Source organism: Sphaerodactylus townsendi, linkage group LG01 (assembly GCF_021028975.2).
Source record: "Sphaerodactylus townsendi isolate TG3544 linkage group LG01, MPM_Stown_v2.3, whole genome shotgun sequence".
NCBI classification, from domain to species: domain Eukaryota; kingdom Metazoa; phylum Chordata; class Lepidosauria; order Squamata; family Sphaerodactylidae; genus Sphaerodactylus; species Sphaerodactylus townsendi.
Genome location: NC_059425.1, coordinates 126,956,698 through 126,974,079, shown reverse-complemented (window position 1 = coordinate 126,974,079; position 17,382 = coordinate 126,956,698). Strand labels below are relative to the sequence as shown.

At 40.8% G+C, this 17,382-nt stretch overlaps 1 protein-coding gene across 2 annotated transcripts in view; it reads left to right on the top strand.

The window, feature by feature from the left end:
- The window catches only part of GRIK2 (glutamate ionotropic receptor kainate type subunit 2), a 656,874-nt gene that overhangs the window by 208,305 nt on the left and 431,187 nt on the right, over positions 1 to 17,382 (top strand). For both annotated transcript variants that reach the window (XM_048493884.1, XM_048493875.1), the window contains exon 4: positions 3,344 to 3,601. In XM_048493884.1, coding sequence (XP_048349841.1) covers positions 3,344 to 3,601 — 258 coding nt within the window. The remainder of the gene's footprint in view (positions 1 to 3,343; positions 3,602 to 17,382) is intronic.

Genomic DNA, 17,382 nt, shown 5'->3' with positions numbered 1-17,382 from the left:
ATGTGGCATGAAAAAAAATACTTGGAGAGAGAATGGAATCATATTGTCCAGTCTCATTTTTAATTCCGGTGTTCAATGTCATTTTGTGAAGAGAGTCACCACAAAAAATTGGGTACTCAATTGCCAATTCAAAAATGTCTCAGTCTCTGTTTCTACTGTTGAGAACTCTGGGGGAAGGTGCCATTACCTGAAGGAACAAAAATATGTAGCCAACTAATCCCCACACACAAAGAACCACATCTTTTAGCCAATTTTGATCAGCAGTAATACATGATTGCTACTTTAGTAGTCCTTGATTATATGCAGTGATTATTGCTAGTACTCTTTTGAAATGCTCCCAGTTTCAAATCACTCTCTGCCCTAATGTTACATTGGTAGTTCAAGATGAAATTGACAAAGCTGATCCAATTGACCATGCTAATTTAATTTCTGCTTGAATATTAAGATGGTAAATTTTATGTGAAATTGACAAAGCTGATCCAATCAACTATTCTGGTTTGTATCTCTGCCTGAACATTAATATTGCAAGTTCTATATGAATTTGATAAAGCTGATCCAATTGACCGTGCTATTTGGTATCGCTATCTGAATGTTAAGATCACTAGTTTGATATGAAATTGAAAAGCTCATTAAATCAACCATGATAGTTTGTTTCTCTGCCTCAATGCTATATCACTAGTTTGATATGAGGAAGAGAAAAAATCATTTTGAAAATAGCGGATGGGAGGGAGGAGAAAATGGCTGAGGGGAGTTTGGGCAACAACATGGGGACACGGATAAGGGCCAGGTGTTTGGTGAGATGGAGAAATAAAGACTATTTCAACATTATTACACACTCAAGGTAAGCTGGCTCCAGAACAGTTAAAAATCATTTTGAATGTGCTTGGGAAAACAACAGACGGAAAGTTAAGGGAAATTGTTTCTTGAACCTAACGGAGGAAAAAAACATGAAGAATTAAAAGAAAAAAAGTAGCAACATATGTTGTAAACAACTCATGGAGAAAGCTGAACCAAAGGAAAACTGAACCAAATCTCTAGAAATAAGTAAATACTTCTCACTCACAAAGAAAGAAGTGGCCATTGCAAAGGAAGTCATGTATGAACCACCAGGCATAGCATTTGCACATTCCTTCTCGGTTGTATTTTTAATTTGCACTATATTATGTGCAGTAGTTATTTCGTTAATCCAGGCAACATCCCTGCAAGATAAGCTATTGCTTTTTTATCCCAGAAATGTGAAACTGACAGAGGACATTATTTTTTCCAACCCTGCCAAGAGAGGAGGGATTTTCAGCTTTTTGGAACTGGTCTAAAATTTTCTCTACTTACTTTCATGACTTTGTGGATCCTAGATGGCTGATTGCCTTTGGCAGCCATTACTGTAAGTTTCAAAAGTCATGTATGAAAGGTGAATGGCTCAGGTATAATAGTGTATTTATTGTGAAAGGAGCCTTAATGTATGTTCTCAGCCAGTGTGGTGATTCGTGATTCTTCCACTAAGAAATAAACAGATATTTATCAAAAGACCTTAGGCTACAGAAGTCCAAATACTTGGATTTCAGAATATCTAGTACCTCTGCAGGCAGCTCATGAAGTAGAGGCCTGGAGTGGGCATCTGATTTGATTTGATAAATACCCTACAGATGAAAAATTTGAAGTAAAGCTAGAACTGGTTTAAAGTACTGTTTGAATGAAGAATACTCTATATGCAACATCCCTATATACACTGTGTATAGGGCATCTCTGCAGTATATGCAAGGCCAGTTATCTATGTTTGCTGCAGCAAAAAACAAAACAGATAACAGCTAATAAAGTAACTCTAAACCATGAAAACCTGTTCTACTTAAAAAAGAGAAATGTGTTGGAAAAGAAATGTCCATCATCCAGCTATTAGTGCTATTAGAAATTCCATCTCTTAGCTTTTGTATAACTACAGTAGTGAAAAGTAGTATATCAGTGTATACTATTGGATTATTTTTCTAAATAAGGGTGAAAGTGTTCCAAGCATCATAGGGTTAATCTGCATGCCACTGAAGTAAATGGCTAAGTTCCCACTTACAGTAGTCATAATATAAGTTGCATCATTTGACTTCAGCAAATGGTACATTATTACCAACCTTTTTGTTTGGGTAATGACTATTTTGTGGTCAGTCTTTTAAAGGATCACACAGGATAAGTGACCTGCATTAAATGTGAATCTCCTTTAAGGAAAAGATAGGTACATTATGAAGAGCATAAATAAAACATAGCTAAAACAGAAGTAGGGCACATCCCATGAATTATCCACCGTAGAAAATCGTACTGAGTGCCAAACCACACATGACCCTGGGGGAACCCTGTGTGAATGTGAGCTGCATAAAGAAGCCATGGGGAATCCCAGTACATATTTGAGCTGCAATATTGCAGAAAAGGGCTTTCCCTTACCCTCCTTACACCATTTCTCTCATAGTAAATCTAGTCCCCCACCACCACCACTTTAAGCACCAAGGAAGTGAACAGTCAGCAAGATTATGGCTGGATTTTTCCTTCATAGGGCTTTAGTACATGGAGCCCCTTTACTATTGGGAAATGTTCAGGTTCAGGTGAGAATGGACAGCCCAATGCAGAGGCTGTTGCAGCCACATAGGGCTCCACTGCCATGCTGCCACTAGAGGGTTTCCAGGTGGCATAGGGAGACAGCAGGAAACAGAATTCCTGGCTGCCTGTTATGATTTTGCACTTCCAGAGTCTGCGAGACATACTCAGCTGTTCTAGGTGAGCTTAACAAACGTAGGCGCATAAAAGCACAGTCTGTGGTATGACATTAGTGGAAAATAATGTTTCAGGCAAATACAAGGTGGAATTGTTTGATGTCATGCAAGTTATTTAGTGTTTAGTGCAAGTTATTCTCTTCATTCACTATTATCAGGTTACAGATCTGTGTACAGGATACAGCATGTAGATCTGATTCCCTCTTGCTGTCTTTCTTCATTTGCTACAGTACACAGGTTGATGGGTGAGGTGTTACAAAGAAAGAAGCAGTGTAGTTTTTGTAATCTCTGCATCCATTTTTGCAAAAAAAAAAAAGCAATTTCAGTGAATTTAACATGCCCTAGGAAACTGAGACTATAGGGAAGACAGCTGAAAAGTAGTCTTTGGATTCATCTGCAATAATTGCAGTAGAATCTGTGTTTCCTTCCTAGAAAACTGTAACAGGGACTAATCACAGGGCTGTTGACATGGATAGTAAACTCCATTTTAATGCATGCGCGCGCGCACGCACGCACGCACACACACATATTCTGAAAGTGAGTCCCCTCTCCCCTGTTTACACACTGTTGATCATGCCTGTCTTGCTTTTCAGCTTGCGATCAGCTCTCTCTTGGAGTAGCAGCTATCTTTGGACCTTCACATAGCTCTTCAGCTAATGCTGTGCAATCTATCTGCAATGCCTTGGGGGTTCCACATATACAGACTCGCTGGAAGCATCAGGTTTCAGACAACAAAGACTCTTTCTATGTCAGTCTTTATCCAGATTTCTCTTCACTCAGCCGTGCCATCCTTGACCTTGTCCAATTCTTCAAGTGGAAAACTGTCACTATTGTTTATGATGATAGCACAGGTAAGCAGACCTGCAGTTAGTTCTTTATGTAAAGGTATTTGTGTTACGAAATATTTTTTGTAATATTTTAAAAAACATAATTTTTTTACATGCCACTTTAGTACTACCATTGAAATGCTATGAAATGCAGTGATACATTCCCCTTTTCATTGTGTTATAATATATATCAGTGTTGTAATATATTTTATTAATATTTTATTTTATTTTGTTTATGAGACTTTTATACTGCCCCTCCCCTTGCAGGCTTGGGGCATTTTCCAGTGTATCACATTGTACAAAACGCACTGTAACAATTGTAAAATCTAGAGTCAATAAAATAACTATTCCACAATCATATAAAAATATATTATATCTAAAATAATTTTACATGGTTTGCGTGCTGATGTGCAGAGGCTCGCTTACCAATGACCACCACTCACTGGGGGTAGCAGGTGTTATATGGTCCCTGGTAGAGACCCCAACTAGGAGCCTAGCAGCTGCAGGTTGAACAACTTTTAATTTCTGGATTAGAGTCAAGGGCAGTCCCATGTAGAGCGACTTACAAAAGTCCAATCGGGAGGTGACCATTTCATGGATCGCTGTCGCCAGGTCAGAACAGGAGAGATGGTGGCCAACTGTTGTGCATGGTGAAGATGATAAAAAACAGTCTGGGTTGTTTTGCTGACCTGAGCTTCCAAATAAATCCTAACATCCAGGATTACCCCCAGACTTCTAACCTACAAGGCCAGATGTAAAGTCTCACCATCTAGCACAGGCGAACTAAAGTCAGCTGGCCTCTCTCCCTGACCCACCCACAGAACCGCCATCTATGAGAGATTCAGTTTCAACCTGCTAGCTCTTAACCAACCAGCCACAGCTTCAAGACAACGCTGGAGAGCTTCAGGGACCAAGTGTGGCTGGCCTGCTATTGTGAGGATAAGCTGGGTGTCATCATCATATTGGTGACACCACAGCCCAAAACTCTGGACTAGCTTGGCCAAGGGGTACATATAGATGTTACAAAGCATCAGGGAAAGGATTGCCCCCGTGGCACCCCACACACAATGGGATGCCGCCTGGAACTCTCCTCCCCAGACGTCACCTGCTATCCCTGGTCCCGGAGGAACAAGTCCATCCAGTACAAGGCTGCCCCTGTACCTCTACATCAGCGAGGTGGTGGACCAAAAGCTCATGACCTACCACCGTGGTGGCAAACCTTTGGCACTCCAGATGTTATGGACTACAATTCCCATCAGCCCCTGCCAGCATGGCAAATTGTAGGGGCTGATGGGAATTGTAGTCCATAACATCTGGAGTGCCAAAGGTTCGCCACCACTGACCTACCATGTTGAATGTCACAGTGAGCATTAGCAACACCAGCAACGCCAAACTTCCTCTGTCTAACTGGCACTGGAGCTTGTCCAGAACAGCAACCAAAACCGTCTTGGTCCCATGACCAGGGCAGAAGCTGGACTGGTAGGGATCCAATACTTTAGCATCATCCAAAAATTTCTGGAGCTGATCCTCTACTGCTCTCTCCATTACCTCGCCCAGGAATGGTAAGTTTGATACTGGGCGATAATTGCCCAGATCCAATAGATCTAAGTTAAAACTTTTAAGAAGAGGGTGGACTACGTTGATGACAACCTAGTTCAAACCTCTGGATCAAGCCAGCAAGAGGGCACATATAGATATTACATAAAATTGGCAAGAGAGCTGACACTGAAATAAAATGAGAATTTCAGTTAAAAACAAAAGGTTTATCGTAGCAATTATACGAGTCAGAAATTAAGGAAAAAACTGCTGCAAATTTCATGAGAAAAATATCATTTTGTCATTTATCAAGAAAAGACAAGCTCTGTTTGCATAGCACTGTATGAATGCTGCTGTTGATTTTTTGTAACACAATTTTTAATTTTAACCCTGAAATTTCTTTGAGGTTTGAAATTCTCCCCCTGCCCCTGCTGCCGCATAAAATCTGCACATTCTAAATGTGGCAGCTTTTTTTCCAAATGTGTAAGAAGATGCTTCCCATGAATTTCAGTATTGAAACTGGTCACGAATACAAAAAATAGAATTGTTCTGATGCTGGAGTTAGTAATAGCTTGTTTAAGAACTCCATCTTCATATAGGAGTTGAGATCATGCTGTACGTTGCTTACTGCTATGGTGATGTAAATTTAGTGTGGTAAATATGATGGAAATGCTCTAACTTTACATACACATGACCAAACTGGTTTAGAGAGAGGTATGCTTAACTAAAGCTATAAAGTATTACCCATAACTATCCCTGTAGCATCTCCTAATTTACAGGGCTAATCTGAAATTTAGGAAATGCAGAACTCCCTGCATAATGTTAGTGTAACATTAAAATTTAATGTTTATGCATTTTTTGTTTCAATGAACCATGCAGCATCTTATACATAACATTTCTTGTAGAAAAATGCCTAAATTATAAAATGGCAAAATATTTATTATGTTTGATATCACAGCTTCCAGTTCTCTAGCTGGTTGTTGGCCTTTCATTACAATTCGAGCCTCACCCAGAGACCTAGAAAGTTGTAATGTATCAGTGTAGTATTTGTGCAGATGCCAGCAGGGTGTCCTGTTGAATTTGACAAAAGTTAATCTTATCAATTTGAGGATGCTTTAAGTCCTGCCCTTGTGTTTTTGAAATGGTGCCCAGGGTGCCAACTACCATTGGGACGACCTCAGCTGGTTTATGCCATAGTTGCTGAATCTCAATTTTCAAATTATGGTATTTAGTGTCATTCTCATATTCTTTTTCAATGACCCTGCTGTGTACCACTATGTCAACAATGGTTACTTTCTTGTCCTCAATTACTGTGATGTCTGGTGTATTATGTGCTAACACTTTGTTTGGATTTGAAAGTCCCACAAGATCCTGACCTTCTCATTTTCCATTACTTTCTCTGAACAGTGTTTCCAACAAATTTTAGCTGTCCTAATGTTGTAATTCTGGCATCATCATCATCATCATCATCATCATCATCATCATCGTTGTCGTCGTCGTCGTCATCATCGTTATTGTCGTCGTCATCATTGTCACTGTCATCACCATCACCATTTAGATTTCTATGCCACCCCAGTATCCATCATGGTGGCCTTCTAGTGCTCACCCAAGTTGATCTGCCTCACCAGCTTCCTCTTGTTGGGGTAAAGACTCTGCCTGTAAAAACAGAGGATCTCCTACAACACCTCATCCCTAAGCCCCCAATATCTTGAACATTTTCCATCCTGTACTTCAGGGTGGCATTTGCCTTCTAGAGTGGACTCCTCCAGTGCATCTTTGGACAAGGGCACTGGATCCTCACTGGACAACAATCTGGGCACATCTCTTGCAGATGTATCACCCTCTGATGATCTCAAGCACTACTCTGAGCACCTTATCAGAATGGCTAGTGCCCTCAACCTCATCTACTAACCACTGGCATCAGCTTCTTCCAATCCTGTCCTCAGCATCCTCTACACTCCAGACAACACCCCTGTGGCTTTTCTGGTGGCCAAAGGTTTCCTCAAAATAGCTACATCCAATTGTAATTATGCGGGCAATATCAAATTTGATACAGTAGTAAGGTGCGGAAAATAGTATTACCAGCTGTCATTTTATGCAATAGATCGAGACCAGATCGTGTGTGCTGGATATTAGTAATGACTTCTGCACCAAATGTGGAAAACAATCCACAGTCAAGTCTTACACCAGCCTTACATGTCTTTTTGTCCAGAAACACTGTAAGAAAAACTATAATCAAGCATATCTGTGGAAGCCATGATTTGTCAAATTCATACCAAGAAAGTTTATTGGATATGCCCTATGAAGGCTGGGTAACAATCATACAGCCCTTATCAGTAGTGGCAATATTGGTCCCTTCTGCACAGGCAGTACAAACAGGTTAAATGAACCCGTGTTGCCTGTTTCACCGTTTGCAAGCAGGTACAGGGGCCATCCAGTGACAGGGGCCAGTCCAGCAACAGGATGTGGGATGTTTCACACAGGAAACACTTTGTTTCCCTGTGAAACACACATTCAAGAATCCCCCCACCCAAGAATCCCTCCACCTGAGAATCCCCCACAACAGAATACTGACACAAAATAGTGACGGCCTAGAGAATCCACTCTAATGGCAGCTACCTACAGAATACACTATAATGGTGAACAGAAGGGGGTGGGGATAAACAGAATGCTTCTTGCTTGCTGTAGTCTGCACAGGCAAGCAGGAAGTGTGTGAAACCTGAGTTAAAGGGGAAAAGTTGCTAATTTAGTGACTTTCATTTAACTTGGGTTCAGCAAAATTAAATAGCCCAGAAGCATTTAGGGGGCGAGTTCTTTGGAAACTTCTCCCCCCATAACACATTTTTCACATTGCTTAACCCATTACATTTTACCTGTGTGGAATCATCCATTGATAGACAGTGATGGTCTTCCATGGCTTCATGCCACCCCTCTTACAGTGCAAAATCCATAAATGCAGTTGATGCTCATACACTTGTGGTTCTCATGCTGCAGGAAGAAGGTCTTCACATTCTTCAGTCTTCTGCTTTGGAGCAGGTAGAGATTGTCTTTAGTTACTGCATTACTCCAGCTCATGTAAACTCTTGGGAAATATTAGTTGGTAGCAGATTATAGCTATCTTGAATTTTTAAATGCACCTTTACTCCATTTTGCACTAAAATCTGGATGAAACATACTGATCTGAATCATTCATAGCTCTACAAGTAATTTCATGGGATTATGAGTGAAATTATCAGTTGACCTAACTTCAGTAAATCCATCATATCTAACTGTTTACGTGATGATGCTCCTTTCGCATACTACCAAGTTATATTTTAATTTATGTGTATATCAGGTCTGCCAGAACTGAATACAGCAATATTTCTTCAGTTGGAGGCAGGGGGTGGGGGGGTGGGAAAGTAGATGAATGAATACTTCCATCCTTTTGGAAAAATCTCCCCTTGTTTAACACAATTTACAGGTCATGTTCTAGATTAAATGTTATTTTACAAATGCTTTACAGAAAACAGTTTGTAATAAACAATTTATGATTACAAGTATGGCTTAGACCTGGACAGTTATGAAGTGCTATATATTTAAGGGTGCAATATAAAATAATGGATACATATTTGATTTACAGATGGCTTATTTCAAGCACAATATTATCAAAACTGGTAAGGGAATGATAAACTATAGTTATAAGCAAGTATTTTTATTGGTTGGACTTCATAACTATTTCATTTTTAATGAGTATAGTGGAAACATATTGTTTATCACCTCCATGAAAATGAGGTCTTAATATAAAGGGATCTCACATCTCTGTGATCTTATATCTTTGCTGAAGTGTCAGAACCACTGGTTTTGCCAAGAGGGAAGGTCTGGGGTTACTTATTCATCAGTAGATTCACAGGTGAAAAGAGAATTGTGCTGCAATTTAAAATAGGATAGAGACTTACTCAATTGCCAGTCCTGCCTCAGAGGAAGGAATTTAGCACCATCAGGATAGATGAGCTGTCTCATGACTAATCTGCTGCTTGTTGGAGATTCAAAGAGGGCAAAGCATGTGAATTTCGTTAGTAAGGAGTACTGTGATGTGAATGTGTTGTACAATCAGATTTGTTTTAAAAATCATTTTAATTTCTCCAGGATGAGAATGCTTTCAGGCAAAACCCTGGAAACCCTGGAAGCAAAAATTAAATTGTCAGCGGTGAATGTGAAGGTGATAAATACAAGCAGGCAGGGAGAGCTTTACAAAAGATCCCGAGGGTGCCCCAGAGCTTTAAATTGAGTTTAAATGCATTGCAATGAATGAAAGCTATCAAAACAAATATTGGCTTCAATCCAACACAGAGCTGAGCTTGCTTAGATCAATGAAATCAGTGTTGGATTGTAGGTGTAAATTTTTGGTTTAATTTTTGTTTGTTCAGCGTCTCATCCTTATGAGCTGTTGATGGCAAATAATAATAAATTGTGTGCTGGTTTATATAAAATTCTCTTGTCAGATCTCCAGCAGCATATATTAAATGTTTCATCCTTTCTCTAATAATTTCTCATGGTTAGACCTTTGGCAGTAAAAGCATACTCCCCCCTCTGCTGTAAGCAGTTTTCCTTTCATGTTTTGCGCTATACTCTTATAATATACGATCGAAAGAGAAACCAGAGTATATACTCTTATAATAATGATGAAGTCTCATTTCACAGATTTGTGACACGCAATTACGTTCTCTCTAAGAAGTTAACATGTTTGTTTTCAATGTATTTTGGAACTGGAAAAGAAAATATGGCACAGTTATCAAGCTCTCAGACCACTCTCAGATTCTGAATGAATCCTGTCCTTCAACTGCACACGATCAAATGCAAGTTGTTTTGCTAGATTTCTCTTTAGTGTTTGCTTCTAGAAACAAATTGCAGAGTGGCAACATTTTGATGAATACTGTGAATGTGAATAAATTACACTATTTACACTCTGTCTATATATACTATAGCTGTATATTTATATATACACATACATATATACATATATGTAGTATCTTAATTGAGATAAACCCCTGTCTGAATGTATTTTACCAGCAAAAGACACAGCCATAACTCTGTTCACAGCTTTCGCCATCTGTGTATTAAACTCTAAATATGTAGAAGGAAGCAAGATTGTGGTAACAGACTCCTCCAGTGTTCACATATTCAGCTGACAAACAAGACAATACATTCAATTTGCAAATGTCTTAGGGAACAAGCAAATGAAAATAATTGCAAGCCTAATTAGATACTGGTAAAGAGAAATGTCAACCTTATGGACTCACTGGTTATTGCCATTGAGAGTGCATGAGCTTGCTGTAAATGTATAATCTTTTTGAGGATGGGGTACATCCACTAGCATCTACTGTGCTGATCTAAGATGGTAATAGGCTCATCTTGGAAGAGGCAGCCCTTGCTGAGTTTTTTTTTAAAGCATTTTGTATGTTTGTGTTGCTTTGGGTGCTTTGGTAGAGAGGTGACGCATAAATCTTTTATAAAAAATACATGAGGCAGTATTTGCATCAGTTCAAACATTCAAGTCTATTCAGTGAAGGCTACATATAAAGCACGCTGGAAGACCAAATTCAAGGGACTGCAAAGGAGTATATAAGAATGGAGAGAATCCTTGTCCAGTAAAAAGGAACACTCTTCATATTAAATATATATGTTGGAACAGACTCCTGACCACAGACCCAAAGACCAGCTCTTCTGTGGGTAAAGTTTGATCTCATGAACCATAGCAACCCCCCACCAACTTTTTCATGCCTCCAGTAGCAACAACTCCATCATGTTTAGATTCCGTTTCTAATTGATTAGTCTTATATGCTTGACAGTAGCCACACAGCAATTGAATTAATGAAATGTAGACAAAAATATAATCAAAATGAGTCACCATTCTGAATCTTTGAGATACCACCAGTAGTTTTATATGGATATTCAATGCAGGTGACAGCATTACTTTTATAAATTCCACACAAGTAGCCTCTGGGAAATTGAATGTGCCTCTCCTAATGCTGTGTCCCATTGCATAAGAGTGGGATCATCGTAATGTAGCCACATCTATCTGAGCTAGCTGGTGTAGAAGAATGGAATATTCCAAAAGTAATTGAATGCTTCTAAGCCAGGGGGGTCCAACTCTGGTGCCCCAGATGTTTTTTATTTATTTATTTATTATTAGTTTTATATACCGCCCTCCCCCTGAGGGCTCAGGGTGGTTCACAACAGGTTAAAACATACATTAAAACATAATTTAAATACCAATTACATAAAAACAGAACCCATTAAAAATGTGGACGGCATCTGGCTACCCCCCTCCCCCCCTTGCGCCCACTGGAGGCCAGATGACACGGTAGATGTATTTTTAACCAGGCTGGCCAAACGCCTGGTGGAACAGGTCCGTCTTGCAGGCCCTGTGGAAACTCTGTAAGTCCCGCAGGGCCCTGATCTTTCTAGGGAGCCTGTTCCACCAGGTAGGGGCCAGGGCTGAAAAGGCCCTGCCCCTCATCGAGGCCAGCCTGATCATTTTTGGGCCAGGGATCACGAGTAGGTCCTACCGGGGCAATATGGGGAGAAGCGGTCCCTCAGGTATGCAGGGTCAATTGGCCATGCTGGCAGGGACAGATGGGAATCATAGTCCATGAACATCTGGGGCACCAGAGTTGGACACCTAAGCTATTCAAATGAGCTAATAGGGGAACTTTTCCTCTGTTACCTTATATTGTTCACCAGAGTTACCAAAACCATCTCAGTACTATAACCTGGCTGAAAACCTAATCTTAAAGTTTCAAAGTTATGCAGAATGGCTTTGGGGGCAACCCTCATCTTCAAAGCTAGCACTGGCTTGGTTACCAGACTGAAATTGTTTACATGGAACAGTGTGAAAGAGGCTTTTTGCAAGTATCCAAAATTGTCTGAGATCCTGGGAACTGAATCTTTGGCTAACATCCACCACAGCATTTTGCTGACTGTTCTGAGCAAAGTGGTCAGAACATGTGACCACAGAAACTTTCCACTAGATCCAGGCATGTGAACTTTTGCATGTAAAACTTGTATTCTGTCACTGAAATGTAGACACCCCCCCACATAAGTATTTTTTAGATTTAAAAAAATGCCATTGTTACTCTGTCACATCATTAGGCTTGTTGATATTTAGGCCCTTTCCGCACGGCGGTGGAAATGCAGCTCCACCAGCATCAGGGCTCGGGGACTGCTCGCATGACAGCGTGCGAGCAGCCCCGCAGATCTCCCGCATCGGAGAGGCGGCTCCGCACAATGCCACCTTCGGTCCGTCGCCTCCGCTGACCTGCCTGTCCAGCGTCGCTTTGGAGAACTGCAGGGTCCCGCCCATGCTGCCCTCCGACCTCTGGGGGTTGGACGGCAGTGTGGACAGGTCTCTGCAGCCCTTCAGGGCAACGCTGGACAGGCAGGTCAGTGGAGGTGACAGGAAAAGCGGCGGCAGCCCGCCGGTGTGGTTCGCACCGTGCCGGCCGGAAGATGCCGCTTTTCAAAAACCTCACTCGATGAGCGAGGTTTAAAGTGGCAGCTTCATGCTGCTCCGGGGCGGCGACGACAGTGCTGCTGCTCCTGTGTGAACGCTTTCCCCAGGGACAGTGTTTTTGCCGTCCCTGGGGCGCTCTATTCCACGCATGCAGAAAGGGCCTTAGAGAGTGTAATACTTAGAGAATGTAATACTTTCATTTGTGGCTGATGTTTTTTTAATCATCCAGAGGAAGCATATTCTGGCAAATGACCATCACCAGGGACTAAGAAGCTAATACATATCAGAAACGATCAAAAACATTTTCCTGCTTAGGTCCTTAGGATCCCAGAGGTGCTTAATAATCTGCCATGCAGCATCGATAGCTCAGTATATTTTACTCTAGGTGAATTATGTCTAACATGATTTTGTTGTGCCTCTTCTAGTTAACCAGATTTATCCCTGTTTCTGTCCCATGACTTTTGATTATTGTGTCCTCCTTGAACAGTTGATATTATTTGAAATCAAAAGATAGCAGCCCCAGTACATAAGAATATTCAAAGAAAATAATATTCTGCCCAGACAATATTTCTTTTGCTCCAGTTTTCAACCCAGTCCTCACTACTATGCAAATCACATTTAATTCTCTGACAGTTTTGAAATAAACAAGCCTAGAATTATATTGGTATGGTTTAGTGATATGATACACCAGCCTTGATACACACCTGCAAAATATCTGCAAATTTTAATTAAGTCTGTCTCTTTTATGCTAGATAAAGTAAGTGGCAAAGTTTGATCTCTCGCTGTATTCCTCCTGAGGTCTTAAAAAATCCATAGAGAACAAAATTACATGCTGCTTTTTTCCACATTTCTAAAATCCAGCTACATGAGCTAATCCTCTAAACTGGAAAAGGAGATCAGTCCCATTCTAAAAAACACTTTGTAAACTCCAAAGTTGTGAAGCAGGATTTCAAGTTGAAGTACAAAGGAACATGCTATTTCTACTTCATATTTGCATAAACTGTAACTTGCTAGTACCTTTTGGTTACATAGCTCAGTGGCATATAATGGCATATGCAAATTCATTGCTATCAGCAGAAGCTTTTTCTCCTATTAGCATTTACTGAGGTTGTAGGTGAAAGATTTAAGCACCATAGAGTCTCTTTGTAGCTCTGACTAAAGGATAAAGGGAGAAATAATAGGTTCCCCAGAAATGAATCGAATTAAGGGCCAAGCTAGATAAGATTGGTGTCCCTGAGTTTGCCCTGGCAATGTGTCACCATTTAAAAAATTCTCCCCAGGAACTCATTTAAACTGTGCTGTGCAAGCCCAGTTCTGGTTGGGACTAGAAATGTTGGGACTAGAAATGGTACCTGGGGCAGTTATTTGTCCATATGTCCTCTGGAACCATTTCAGATCAGAAAAAAAACAAGCATAAGGGGAAAGGCAGGACACTTGTCAGATCTCTTTTGGCTCTAATGCTGCAGAAACACATTCTGCAATTTAGTCCAGAATGTAGAATGAATGCATGATGAATCCATAACAGTAGAAGGGAGAAAAACTTTTTCAAAAAATATACAATTTAAATGTTTTAAAGGCAGAGGTGGGATGCAGACAGTTCTCAATGGTTTGCTAGAACCTGTAGCTAATTTTTTTTCTAGTTCACAGAACCGGTTGTTACCAGCCTGGATTCTCTGCCTCTCCCTTAAACCCAGGCTCTTAAAGGGAAAGCACCTTTCCCTTTAAGAAGACTTTTCCCCTTAACAGGACCTTTCCCTTTAAGAGTCTAAGGGAGGGGCCGAGGTCAGCCTGGAAAGTGGAGTTTACCAGGCAGGATGCCTTGGAGGTTGCCTGGGAGGTTGGGCGGTATGTCTCGGAGGTTTGTCTGGACACCTGGGAGTTTGGGCACGATGCCTGGGCTGTTGGGCGGGATCCCTGGAAGGTTTGGCGGGATGCATGGCGGAAGGAACAACCACCCACAATTGAAGATTGGTCGTTACAAGTGGCGGAGTACGTGCAGCTGAACAAGTTTTCAACCATCTTAAAAGACTTAAAAGACTTAAAAGAGGAAGACCTCCAGGCCATGCCGGCTGCCTGAAACTGAAACAGAGCCACCAAAAGGGAGTGGGAGTGGGGGGGTGGCACGACCCTGGCAGAAGCCTTCCCTCTCCCTTCAAACACCCCAAAAGGCCAGTTGGACCCTTGGGGGCCCGGCAGAAGCTTTCCCTTTTCCCCCACTCCCTCCAAAAGGCCAGTTGGCCTTCCCCCTGCCACCCCATTTCCCACACTCCTAGACTCCCCTTGCCTCCTTCCCTCACACTAGCTCAGCTGGTATTGTTCTGAGAGATGGTGATTTTGGAGTGAGTTAATGCAAAAATCATGAGAATCCGTGTGGATCTGTGTTTTCCAAGCAGGTTTTTGCACCACTGCGGTGCCACGTGGCGTGGAATGCATGATGTGCTGGTGATGTTGGGGTGACTTAGTGCAAGAATCATGTGGATCCATGAGGATCCAAGTTGTTCAAGCAGATTTTTGTGCCACTGCGGCACCGCGAAGCATGGGATGCATGATTTTTGTGTTCAGACATATGGCCAGGGGCTTTAGCTGTGATGTGCAGGTGATTTTTGGGTGACCAAGTGGAAAAATCATGGGGATCCATGTTTTTCAAGCAGATTTTTACACCACGAAGTGTGGGATGTGTGATTGTTTGTTCAGACATTTGGTTAATGGCTGGAGTTATGATGTGCTGGTGATTTTGGGTTGACCGTGCAAAAATCATGAGGATCTGTGTTTTTCAAGCAGGTTTTTTCATTAATATTTTAAAACTCTTTCTTATAACATAATCTAGTTTTGTGCACCTCTTTTTTGTTCTTATTTAAGTATTAACAATATGAAATAATGAACTACCTTTCAGTATTTTTTTTAATACTTAAAATGGTCATTAGGGCAGCAAACTGGTTGTTAAATTATTTGAATCCCACCACTGGAAGTTCAGAACTGGTTGTTGAATTATTTGAATCCCACCACTGTTTAAGGGTATTCATGCTTTGACATGAATGCTTCCCATGCCAACACCAGTGACAACATGGGACATATACTTAACCTGCATCCACATGTTTCAAGCTCGCCATCCCCAGCAGGAGGGGGTGTCACAAAATGGGTATGCGCTCAAGTGGCACCTAGTAACCCCCTGTCCCGATCCCCATGGGGGGACGGTGCCGGGTTCAGCGGTTTGCTGCCCGAAGGGCCAGGGGTCAGCCATGGGACTGACCGTGGCCAGGTTCAGCAGTACGGATGTGTCCCATTTATGCTTGCCCAGCTTCCTACAGTTATTGTTATTAATAAACAGGGCTGCGGCCATTTCTATTCCAACAAATAAGAGTTATCTTGTTATTACTGGGCAAAGCGAAGCCCGCACATTTGCACGCAACAGTACAAAAACTCTGAATGTGTAGACCTTCTCATAACTCCATCTAGAGACGGAGCTCACAGTATTTAGATTTACTTGGCCTGCCTAGTTATTATAGTGCTGTTTTCTGGAAAATAGCAAGTTGCAATTTATTCATAGGGCTGCTTTCATAAGACCACTTCACAGTGTAAAACGTGAAGGAAAATAATACTTCAGGGTGACTTAGCCATTTCAAAATATAGTAGAAATCAACCCAGAGCTGTGTGGTTACAAAGACCTGATTTATAGTTGCAGCAACTGAATATGGCAAAAAAAAAAGCATCTCATGCTACTCAACAGATGGAGTTAGTGGAAAACAATTTACACTGGTGGGAGCCAAAATGTAAATGTTAACAGTATTTTCAAAAGGTGTATACGTATGACATTTTCATTTCACAAAGAATATGAAATTTTACTTCTTTCAAATGACTTTGTTGTTCAGTAGAAGGAATGGTAAAATATGCTATTAGTAAACAACACTTTGCAGTCTATTTTGTGGGGTGTGAGAATATTGATTCAAGACAGCATTGCATTGTTCCACAACCTCTCGGTACAGAATATTTTGTATAAATGACCTATGCAATAACTCCAAGGGCAAGCACAATTAGTAATTATGTGCTAAAGCTAATTACTGCATGGCACCTTACTGTAATGGAAAGCTGTTGTTTTATTAGTTCAGTGTTGTTTAACAGTATTTGTTTCTCCCTGCTAAAAAGCAAGTGAAAATTTATACTTTAATTATTGTTCTGATGGTTTTAAAGTCTCTGCATTAAGAATCTCTCATGATTGTGAACATTAATTTGACGAATGCTTAAATACTCTGTTTTTTACCCCATAAATTATATAGGAAAACATTCTTGGCTACAAAAAGAGCCAAGACGCCTGACCTAAAACCAAAGAATGGGACTCATATTGATTCGGACTCCTTGTCTTAGAATCTAAACACAGGGAGCTCAACTCTCAAAAGCTTATACCTGGGAAATCTTGTTGTGTTTTACAGTGTTAATGGACTCAAATCTTGTTCCTCTATGTGGCTACCAACCTGAAATTGTTTGAAAAGAGGCAGTTTGTGTTTTGATAAGGCATAAAATACCAGTTTTGTTTTAATCAGACCATCTCGAGGAAGATGGATCTTAGGAGTGGTCTGAATATTGAGAAGCATTCTAAAGCCTGTCCTAGAATACAGTTGTTTGTGTAAAATCATATATAGGAGCTGATTATCAAGTTGACATTCCAATTTCACGTCTGGGTAATGATTTCTCTCTTTCATTCTCAATGGAAAACAAAAACTCTTTTTACATTAAGTCATTGAAAATTTCTAATTATGTTTTCATTTAATTCTAATAGGAC